Genomic DNA, 11,895 nt, shown 5'->3' with positions numbered 1-11,895 from the left:
GAATCGATTGTGATAGCCGCTTATCCCCTATGTAAAATACTTGTTATGTTTTTCATTTGATAAACTAATCATTAAACACATTAGGTTAACTTATTTTATTTTTTTTTGGAAGTCGACTACGATCAACGTATGTCGTTACATTTGGCATTGATACATCAAAGATGTGATATGCTCAATAACTGCCAACTCAAACTGAAACAAGAACCGGGCCTATAGCCCAACATGACAATGGCCTAAAGCCCAACTACATTATTTACACCCTAATAATCTCAAATCAAATAACCAAAGATTCCACCTTCTCTGGGATTCGAACCTGAGACCTCCAGGGATTTCTGGAATTTATGTTAACACCTTGGAACCACTTGGGCTACCAACTGTTGACATTAGGTTAAGTTATAGAATCAATGATTTTATAAATTTAAGTAAAGCAAGTCAAGAAAAGAAAAAGAAATGATTCTGACGACAACAAATAATCCCATTAAAGTTAGGGATTTGATGAATGTAATAAAGTGAGGAATCCATCATCCAAGTGACCATAATCATTTATATAACTAAATATTAGAATTTTATAACTTCAAATTTAAGAAAGACAAAGTTTTAATATTATGGGTCTCTTTTTCTTTTTGAAGCAATAAAATGTCCTGTTAATAGGTTGTAATATTTAATTTATAAATTTTTATTTATTTATGAACTTGATAACATTGATTGAGTCACCCTCTAATAGTACGGGAGAGATGCCGATTTGGCCATGTCGTTCAATTTTCTGGTATATCTACTATTTTGATGAAGGATAAGTCTATTTCTCTCGAAATTCTAATGAAAAACAAAACTGATTCTCGACAATTGTATTTCCTGCATAATCACGCAAAATGAAAGCTATAGTGGATAATTTTAGAATTCTTGCATTATGAAACATCAACAACAATTAATAAACTAAAAAAAACTTAAAAGAAGAAAAGATGAGAGAGAGATTAGAACTTTGAGGAAATTAGCACCCTGTTACCTGTATCAACAGATCTACTGTTTGTCTCCCAGGATAAAACAACGTTACTTTTCAAATGTTGGGTGGTACATCTGGTTTCTGAAAACCTATCGAACTTTGAGTATGTAATATGAACTTCAAATGAACTAAATGACTGCTTACAACTTTAATATTTTTGCGACGAATGTTGTAAAAGTGTTGTTAGTACATATTTGTTGACGGAATTCGTTTGGTGTATATATATGCAGTGAACAAATATTTTTGTGTTTATTCCCCAGGAGGTACACTTAATTGTTGGTTATACGCCCAAATCTTAATCACCCCAGATCATTGACCGTTTAATCTACCCCTCCTATCCACTATGTGACTCTTGGATCGGTTAAGTGTAAACTAGATAGCCCTACGTTGAAATAACGAACGAAACATTTTGAGTTTTAGACCTCTTTCATTAATAGTTGAATTTAGACAGTTATCGTGTTTATCATCTTCATGAAGTGTCAATGCCTTGTACGAATATTGTAGATCGTAGTCGGGCTTTTCAAGAAAAAATACTAGCTTTAAACTGGAACCAGATAGTTTGGTTCTGTGTCCGGGAATATCAATACCAGAACCGTAACCCTAATAATCTAGCCGTTACGCTACGGGACCAATATTCGTAGTTGAAAGCCTCAAACAGTTCAGAAACTTACACGTGTAAGGCAAATACATGATGGTAAATGAAAAACCCACGCCAATAGTGTCAGAAACTCAGAGTGAAGAAGAAGGCCTTATCTTTTGTCTTTATTCATGAAGAAATAAAGGTCTATCATGCCCTTTGCCTTTTCTTCCTCATAAATATCTTCATCTCAAATTACCAAAATATCCTTTTCTTTTGGATATTTTTGGGGAGATTAGGCTTACACCCTCATTACTAATTAGGGTTATTTCAAACCCCCTAATTTGTAATCGGTTTCATGCCTGGTCCCTTAATTACTTTTTTTTTTTTGAGAATTCGACTGCGGTCTTAATTTATGAGAAATATCCAAATGATTTTTCCTTTTTATGATTCTGTTTAAGCTCCATTAGTGTTATTTTTCAAGTAACATTTTTTATCTTATCATTAATCACAACGTCGTCTTTGATCTTTCTAGCTACTCCATCCATATCTCCACTTCAACAAAAAAAAAATTATATATATTTTTTTTCAATTCTTTTTCCTTTGTTGATCCTCTCTCCTTTCTCACTCAACTACATATTCTCTCTCATCATCATTTTCATTTTCACTTTCTCTTTCCTCTACTCAACTCCATCTTTTTTTTTTCTTTTGTACCTAGTTATATTATAAGTAGAATTGGTCGTATTTTTAATTTCTATGAAAAGTTTAGGTCGATGTTTTTGGGAAAAAAAGTCCTAGGTACAGTGTTTCTAAACATGGGAAACACAAAAATATCCTTAAACCACACCCTTCTAAAAAAACCCAACTATTTGTAATTAACTTGATCAAAGAAATCCGACCAAACCCGAGAAATTTCAATTTAGCTTGAAAATACAATGTTGTTTGCTTTCAAATATCTTAAGTTTATTGCATTATAAAATCGTAGGAATATAGACAATTTTAAAGAGATAGGAGAGAGGGAGAGGGGAGAGATGATAACGAAAGAAGGATTCCGTTTTATTCTTCATCTTTTTTATAATTAAAATTTTAACCAATTCGGTCGTTGTGGTCGGACTCTATTATGGATTTCTGACCACATTCTCCATAGGGCCCTCTTATCTCTTCCTTCTCCGAGCTCGGGCTATGGAAGAAGGAACCGAGAAGGAGGTATCAGTGAATTCTAATCGGATACGTTTGGCCTTTTGAGAACCATTTGAATCACTACTCGGTCCAAATGGTTCTCAAAAACTCAGACAAATTTTCGTTACATATGCTATTCATATGTATTAGGTCGCTTCTCAACTTGAATTCGGGGCAGTTATTCGAAATCTTAGTGAAACACTGGATTTGTTATCTCATGTCTGCTTTTCGTGAAAAAAGACCAATTGAAGTGGAGGGTTTCTCCAAACAAAAAGGAGCTGAATCAACTATTCAATCAAATGATATTGAGCATGTTTCCCATCTCTTCTCGAGAAAGAAGGAAAGAAACCTCAGAAACGGAAGAAAGGGGGGAAGTGAGGAAGAAACAGATGTAGAAATAGAAAAAATTTCTGAAACGAAGGGGACTAAACATGAACAAGAAGGATCCACCGACTCAGAGACCTTTTTCCCTTTTGGAAGATATAGGAGCGAAACAATCAACCTATAATGTTGGAAGACCCAAAAGATTCTTCCAATGTTTCATTTATGGGTCCAATGGAATTCATAGGTATAGGAAGAAGCCAAACCCGCTTAGTTCAGAGGTTAGAGCCTCGCATTTGTAATGTGATGGTCATCGGTTCGATTCCGGTAGCCGGCTTTTCTATCTTTGTTCGATTTTAGACTTTTACATGATTGATAATGTCTCCTTGAACTCAAGGAATATTCAAAAGACTTATTTCCTCGGCTTATATTCCTACCAATGTAATTTCCATTACAGATGGACAAATATTCTTATCCGTCGATCTATTCAATTCTGGAATCCGACCTGCTATAAATGTGGGGTTTTCTGTCTCCAGAGTAGGATCTGCAGCTGTGGTTGCCCTTTCTTTTCGGTTTTTATCACTGCACATTCAAGCAAGGGTTCCGGCGAAGGGCCCTCCCATAAAATAGAGGGTGGACATAAACCACTCATAAAACTCACTTTTTTGATGTCCAATCATGGATTCCTAATGCCTATCTTAGTACGTTTACGAACAATACACTTGAAACGGACTATAGAACTTCAATGAAATAGTTTATTCTTTTTCTCTCCCATTCTTTGTCGTAAAGTCGCCACATTTTTTACCAAGTTACTCTTTCATTGCTATCTCATCTCTATTTACTAGTAGGTATCAGCTCGGGTGACCGCGTGCGTAGTCCCAAACAGGGTCATCCCAGACATGCATTGTAATTTATGCCTCTTGAGATTATCGGGCTGATTAGGGCACGCCATTTTTAAAATCTTAATGTCTAAAATCTGTCAAAATTCGTTAAACATTTTCAGTTAATCGTGTGCCGCTGCAACCGGATCTCAATTTTTACTGTTTAAGATAATGTAAAATATTTAAGATATTTAACACAGATTTGAGTGAAGTGTAATATTTCTACTTAGTGGTAAAACAATTAAAAAATAAACTTTTATGGGAGCCAATAAGTATCCCATAGTATAAAACTAGAATGTCGTAGATTGAAAAATGCAACTTTTGGTAATTAAGATTTTAGGTCAACACTTGATTGCCCAAGTGGTCGAAAGTATTGACATAAATTTTAAAAAGATTTGAAGGTCATAGGTTCGATTCCTACAGAGTGGAATCTATGGTTGTTGAACTTGGATTAAAGATATAGATAATAAATTTGTTCAAATTGTTCTTCTCTTCGGAGATCTAAGTTTCTCCGGTAAAGGGAGGATTTTCTTTGCCGGATTTCCTTTTCCAAGGAGATGTCAACTGTGTTAGTTTTTATTTCTTTAATCAGCAATTTGGAGTGAAAAAATATGGAGTAGAGGGATGATGAAGTTGTTTCATTATGGTATTAACTTCTTTTGTTCAAACTAGCCATTATGGATTATCAAATCAAAAGAGGAGTCTAAATCAGATTTGGGAGTAAATCTCAAATAGGAGATTATTGAGAAAGAGAATATTAATAGTGACTTTAACATTACAAAACAATGATGAAAAAAAGAACGAACACCAAAAAGACAATTGGACAACATCTCAAGATGACAACAATTTATTTAAATCAAGACGATAACATAAGTGAACAACCTCTATGACCTATGTGGTTCATCGCTCTTACATATATTTAAGTATAATAAAAAGTATAATAAAGTTTAAGACCTTGATGATCCTCTCATTTGTGATCTTTAGGATTTTTCCATTTTGTGACCATTAGGTAATGTTTGGCGCGCGAAAATAGAATGTGATTCCTGGAAATCACATTCCCGTAACGTGATTCCTGAGAATCAGATTACTGTAGTTTGATGTTTGGTCTGACCAGGAATGGGAATTTGATTCCTGACATATTCCTAATTAGGTGTTTGGTTTGTATAGGAATAAGAATGTAAATATTTGATTCCTGACATATTCACAAAAACAATATAATAAAGTTTAAGACCTTGATGGTCCTCTCATCTGTGATCTTTAGGATTTTTTCATTTTGTGACCATTAGGGTCTTTTCATTTTATTGTTGCGAAGTTGTACTCCTTTAAGCTTCATGTTGTAATTTACTTTTACAAGTTTCGTATGTAATTTACTTTTGTAAGTCTCATTTTGTACTCAAAGGAGTCAAAACTCTCAAATCCATGTAAAATATATTAAATTTAGTTCCTACAGAGAATGAAAATTTTGGTTTAACTCTACAAAAATAAATAATAATGAATTTGATGGGGCTTTATGTATCTTTTTTATGTTGTTGGGTTTTGAGCTTCTTTCATTTGTAGTAGGGTCCGTGGGTATATAGACCAAAATAATATTCAAAAAAGGTTTATGATCCAATCTTCCCAAAACATGGATATTTAGTCCTTTTACATTATGGACATAATAACCCATTCTTTATGAGAGAACTACCGTCCATGTCCCTCCTACAAAAATCACGGGATTTTTAATTTTCCAGGGTGAATTTGGAATGTTTCTAATGTGGGCGTGATTTAGGGGATTTAAAGCAACTAACTATAAATCCGAAATTGATTCTTATCTATATTCTAACCGTTTTGGAAAGCAAATCTATTTCCAAAATCAATTCAAAACAAAAATCGTAACCAAATCAATTTTCTCTCTCTTACCATGTAAATTTTTTTCGATTCAAATCAATTTTCTCTCACTTAACTTTCAGATTTGGAAATAGTATATTTTCTAGGGTCAATTTAGCGTGATTTGGGGGTTAATATACAAAACATATAAATATCATTTTCTCTCACTTAACTTTCAGTTTTGGAAATAGTATATTTTTCTGAGAACATTAAAGCAACATATGTTTTCGTTTTTACTCATACATAAATACACATAGAATACAAATTATGAAACAAATACGTAAATTATGTATTATTTATGACGAGGAAACCATCATTTGTCAAATATACAACATAATTTATCAAATGTATGTGGGTCTTGTTCAATAAATTACACATAATTTCTTTTACATTACATATAATTCCTTTACATTCTGTTACAAAAAAAAAAGTACAAAATTTTCTTTGGTTAAAAAATGGTGCCCGTCCATGTACTCTCCATTAGTTTCGTTGGCTCACTTTGATTTGATGATTCTCTTTGAAATTTCATCTGGTATATCAAATCTACACACATAAATACACATACATTAAAGAAAAAAAAATCATATATTGTATTATAAACTACATGTACAATTTCGTAAATTATATATAATGTTTGTCAAATTTTGGCAACATTTAAAGGTTTTGAGTAGTTTGGCAAACTTATCAAGGCTACTGTTTTTGGTGAAAAGTACACGTAATGGTAAATAAATAATACATAATTTATGAGCACTTGTACGTAAATTATATACATAATGGTAAGAACATGAAGATATACGCAAATTATATATACTTTATTGCAAAGTACACGAGATTTGATAGTAAAGCGAAGTATTTTTACTAATGAAATGAGTATTGTTTTGGTGTTAAAGCACGGGTAATGTTCTGTAAATTACCCATAATTTACTATAGATTGTGGTAATTTACGATACAGTACATGTACTGTAAATTATGTTATGAGTAACCGTACGAAAGAACAAATGTTTCATAAATCCGTATGGATTGAAAACCAGATCTGAACAAAAAAAATGAGAATATCATTAAGCTTAAACTACAAATCTAAAGATATCTGCTATGATGATTGATTGCAATAATGTCAAACTCTAGTTGAAGGATTAAACATCAAGATCAAAAACATAAATGAAATTTTAAGAGAGAGAAAGAAAATAAACATCAAACATTCGATTGATAATTGATAATCTGATCTCACGAAATATCAGAAACAACAGAAGATTAAACATAGATCTAAAGAAATATGATATTATCACTGGATGCAAACATAACATACTAACTTTGAAGGAATCATTGAATAAGGAATAAACATAAAGATCTTAAACAGTTATGAAAATTTTAGAGAGAGAAAATAAACATCATACATTCGAAATTAATGAATTAGTAAACAGATCTATAGATATGTAGCATAAATCTGATACGTTTTATAATAGAGCGGAATAATTAGGGTTTTAGTTATTAGAAGAAATATTAGATATTAACAATGGTGTTTATAAAGATTTCGAAAGTATTAAACCTGATAATGATGAATTTGGACAGCAATATAATGTAGAAGAAGAAGATTTTCTGAGTTTAATGGAGGTTTGTCAACTAAATCGGTTTTAGAGAGATCAAATAAAGAGTTTCCGTTACTAAAAATAATGAAGATATCCTTACTTTGAATAGAAACATGATTGGAGAGAAATATGAGAGCTAATAATGAAGATATCCTTACTTTGAATAGAAACATGATTGGAGAGAAATATGAGAGATAATAATGAAGATATCCTTACTTTGAATAGAAACATGATTGGAGAGAAATATGGGACATAAATATCGAAAAAGATATGCATAGATTTCGAATATAAATTAGTTATAAAATATGGAAAGGTTAGATTAGGGATTATGAAATAATATTTATTCTAGAGATTTGTGTTTACTCTCTAGATGAGACCAAATGGACTAGATATCCATTTATATTATTTTTTTGGTTTTAAAACCCTTTATAGGATTAGAGAGGATTATATCTACTATTAGGACCCGTTTTTTAGACTATAAACCTAAAAATTCTTTGTAGTATAACGTAGATCATATTCTATTTCTGAAAATAAAATAAAAAATAATAATTAAGATTGTAGATATTGAGATTCCCCGACTGATACACGACTATACTTTATGTGCCCCATCCGCAAGCGTAGTGGACCTTATTTCGACTTTATGTCTATTAAAGATTTTACATACACACTCGGCGTGTTGTGTCCAGAAGCTGTAATTTACAAAAATTAGTAGGACGAATTCGTAATTTCAAGCTTATCAAGTTTATCTTTACACCTCACCAGGAAGCACGAACTTCATTTCAATATTTAAATTCGATTATGAGTCGTTTCAGATCCGGATTTCACGTTCAAAGCTCGCTTTTCTAGCTTTCATGGCGAGTGTGTTGTGAGAGAGAAATCAACAGAAAATTAGGGTTGTCGGAGTAAACACAGATTCTCTTCTCTTGAAAATAAGCCTTCAACATTTATCTTTACCAACTGATTCTCCTGGTTTTCCTCATCATTTTGGTGATTCTTTTTTGAGTTCTTACTCTCCTTTCAGTCGACGGCGAAACTATCAATTAGGGTTTTCTTCTTTGATAGAGATTTGAATCCATCATCCTCTTTGGATCTTGTCTTTCTAATCTAGGTTTTACAGTTTTAGTGACATTTCAGTTGAGTTTCTAGGCTCAATAAGCTTCAGATCATAAGAAGTGAAGGAGATTTTTGTGAAAAGGAAGGAACTTTACTGTTTTAAATCCTGGATCTGAACTTTTTCATTTGAGAAATGGAGACGCTTGTTGTTGCTCAACATCACCATCAACACCAGTATTACAGCAAAAGAAGATCTCATCATGATTCAGATAGGTTTGGTTCTCCTTCTTCTTCCTCCTCAAGAGGGTTTAGGCAGATAAATTGCAGAACTTTTCATTCCGGATCAGGTATATTACCAACTCCATTCAATTCCTTTGATAGTCCTCCTCCTTCATGTAAAAATGGAGGAGTTTCAATTTCCCCCAAATCAGTTCAATCTGTTAAACCTAGTTTCAAGGAAGATGAATATGAATACCCTAAAAACAGTGGAAATAGCAGTCCAATTCCTATAAACTCCATTAAAGATAGATCTTTTAGTGATGATTTTTCTTACTCATCTGAGCTTTGGGCAGGTCCTGCTTATTCTAACTCACCTCCACCAAGTTCTGTACCTTTACCTAAATTCTCACTCAGGCAAAAACGTAGTGTTTCATTTGAATTACCTTCTCCACCTTCTGAGATTTTAATTCATCAATTAGCTAAATCAGCTCCACCTTCCCCTACTAGAGAATCATCAAAATCAGCTAACAATTTGTTTCTCAATATCGACTCTGCTACCAAGGATCTGAAAAGGATCCTAAATTTAGATACCAATGATGAATGAGTAATTAGGAGGTTTCTTCTCCTGTAAATAAAGCTTCTTCCTTTAGAAACTCTGGGTTAGTGATGAATTCTGTAAATTGATAGAATAACTTAGCTTGTAGTCAATAATATGTAGTGTGTGGTCTTTTTAAGCTTCAAGTTTACAGTAATGGTGGTAGTAAAAGAACATAGAGGACTGAAATTGGATTATAGGTTCAGATTTGGTGCCAACAGTGGGATTGAATTTTGGTGGGTTGGGTTTTAACTAGTAGTCCTTCCTTTTGACAATAGTATGATTATTATAATGGTTAAATTATTGGGGGATTTCTGATATGGGTTTTGCTAATTCTATCTGCTCGACGAAATGAAGTGAAATGATGGGTAAATTGAAGTGTTTGAATTGGTTTTAAGATCTGAATTAAGGCATTGTTGATGAACTTATGAAGTGGGTAGTATTGTATTGATGAAGACTGCCTTTGGTAAATCATCAAAACCTTGGTAATCGTCCCTGCGAGGACTGGACTTCCTCTTGATGTTAACACTTCTCTGTGTAGTTTCAGTGTCTAGATTATGATAGTTTCATGTAACATGTGAATACTCTAGGATAAAGTTTAGGTTTTACAAATTTTCTCTTCTTTCTTCAAGTTCTAATCTTTTCTGACTTTTCAGCCTCAAGTCATACAGTTATACTTCTTTGCCCTAGTTAATCCAGGATTACCTACTTAGTTCCAATTTCTTTTCATCTATACCATTATCTTCTTCTCTTTTGGCTTATCTTGTAAGGCTCTCTCTTCCCCTTCCCCCTTTTTTGTTTTTTAAAAGGGAAAGTGGGGAGGGGGGATCTTTAGGTAAATCATCTGTCTCTTCCAACCTTCCATTTCCTCGTCTTTTGAACCCCATCAGTTGTGTTTTTCATTTGAATTAGTAGTATAGAGTCCACTTGTCTCTCAGGTTATTTCGAATTGGTAGATCACTACTCAAGCTATGTTATTCTCCAGGTAACATCTTCTGCTCTTTCTTTCCGAATTATTATTATTTTTAATCGGAAACCATTGATGGAGCTTTGTTAATATATTTATGTGTTTGTATATGTGAAACAGTGCTGATCCAGCGAGTTCAATGAAAGAAGATTACTCAGGAGAATGTTTCCTTCGTTCTAGTAGGTTATTTTAGTTTACTTGTTTTTTGTTAGAGAACATAAACTAGTTACTTTGTGCAAGTAATTAGATGTATGGTCTCCCAAACTATGCTTTTGTTTTGTCGAAGTAGTTTATATGTAGTAGTAGTACTACTCAGTTGAACTTGAATTCAAGTAGTTTCAATAGTTTAAGCTTAATGTTAGTAATGAGTAGTTCATGTTTCTTCAATTTGTTTCTTGCCCAAAATGTATTACCATGTTATGTACTTGCTGTGTCTGGCTATGAAGTGTGGCTTTTGATTCTGTAAGTCCGACAGTTTGTTCCTTGGTTTTACATGGGTTCCTGATAGAGAAGACGGCATGATATCTTCATCGTCAAGCCATCTTTGGTACGTAGACATTGAGATGGCTTTACGATGAATAAGTTGGTGCAGGAAGAGTTGCATCACAGGAACTGGCCTCACTAGTGTTTGAATTTGCACGGGGTGTTGTTCTGTTTGAAGATTGCGAGAGGATGTTAGGTGGTCCAGCACAATAGTGTTACGACGTTAAGTGGTCCAGTTAGATGGTCCTGCACAATAGTGTTACAGGAATATGAAAGAGGTGGGGGTCGGTTGGATGAACCTCGGTTGAGTGATACCATGCAAATGGAAACATGAAAGAGAGCTTTGGGTTTCGGGCTGTTTGAGTTTAAATTTTGGTTGAGCCTGCAGGTTGATCCCCACCACACTTGGAGATAGGGGGATCTTCACCATAGTTTTGATTTTATTGGGTTCATTGACTTCATTGCATGGTACAAAATTCCGATTTAGGTTTTTGGATACAAGAGCTGGTTAAGTTTTGGAACTTGTACCTTGAATTATGAGAACAGACAATCTTAAGACTTTAAAACTTTTGTTTGTTCACCTGAGCCAACAACTGCCCCCATTTGGGAAAACAAGAAAATTTTGGAGTGTATAAAATTGTGAAGAAAAACTATAGATGTAGTTAAACTTTGGGAGACACAAAATTTGAAGGAAAATTATAAGGTTTGTCAAAATTTTGGAAGCAATATAATTTCTTATGGGGGGCCACTCATTTTCGTCCGCACTTCTAACTACCACTACTTCACTTCCTCTTTTGTCGTCCTTTTATTCCAACACCACGTATCTTTTCTATCTTTCAGTCTTACACTAAAAATCGTAAGCATACTGGTTCATGGAGATCTCCTAAACTAGATTGGGATTCAAGGGGAGGGAACTTTCATCTTCGATAAAGAGGGAGGAGGGAAAGAGCGGGAGGAGAGGGAGCGGAACAACATAAAAGGTGGTGTTGGTTAGAGGAGAAGAGAGAAATATGGGAAAAGAAACTACAGCCTGCAATGGCTTTTTGCTGGCAACCATGACGGAGACATGAATTCTTCCCAAAATTATATCGGGGCTAGGCTGCGTTATAAGTTTAAAGTTATACGTGCTCTACACATCACGTGAGGATGAGTGTGAGAATAGTCCCAC

General features: G+C 33.7%; 1 protein-coding gene across 2 annotated transcripts; it reads left to right on the top strand.

The window, feature by feature from the left end:
* The first annotated feature begins 8,039 nt into the window (after positions 1–8,039).
* Positions 8,040–11,293, top strand: LOC147559172 (flocculation FLO11-like protein). 2 transcript variants are annotated; one of them, XR_015234510.1, is made up of 3 exons: positions 8,040–10,262; positions 10,365–10,923; positions 10,968–11,293. XR_015234510.1 is itself a non-coding variant. In XM_086660998.1 (2 exons), the coding sequence occupies exon 1, from the start codon at positions 8,657–8,659 to the stop codon at positions 9,284–9,286; it is 630 nt and encodes a 209-aa protein (XP_086517124.1). In that variant the 5' UTR covers positions 8,509–8,656; the 3' UTR covers positions 9,287–10,262; positions 10,365–10,631. The 2 variants fall into 2 exon arrangements, 1 of the variants encoding a protein (XP_086517124.1); XM_086660998.1 differs by lacking the exon at positions 10,968–11,293 and having other exon boundaries at positions 8,509–10,262; positions 10,365–10,631.
* Positions 11,294–11,895: the final 602 nt, after the last annotated feature.

The sequence above is a fragment of the Eschscholzia californica genome, unplaced genomic scaffold (assembly GCF_041429995.1).
Source record: "Eschscholzia californica isolate CP2 unplaced genomic scaffold, dmEscCali1.0.p SCAF_2, whole genome shotgun sequence".
Lineage (NCBI taxonomy): Eukaryota > Viridiplantae > Streptophyta > Magnoliopsida > Ranunculales > Papaveraceae > Eschscholzia > Eschscholzia californica.
Note: the sequence above shows the minus strand (reverse complement) of the source record. Positions and strands in the feature narration are given on the sequence as shown.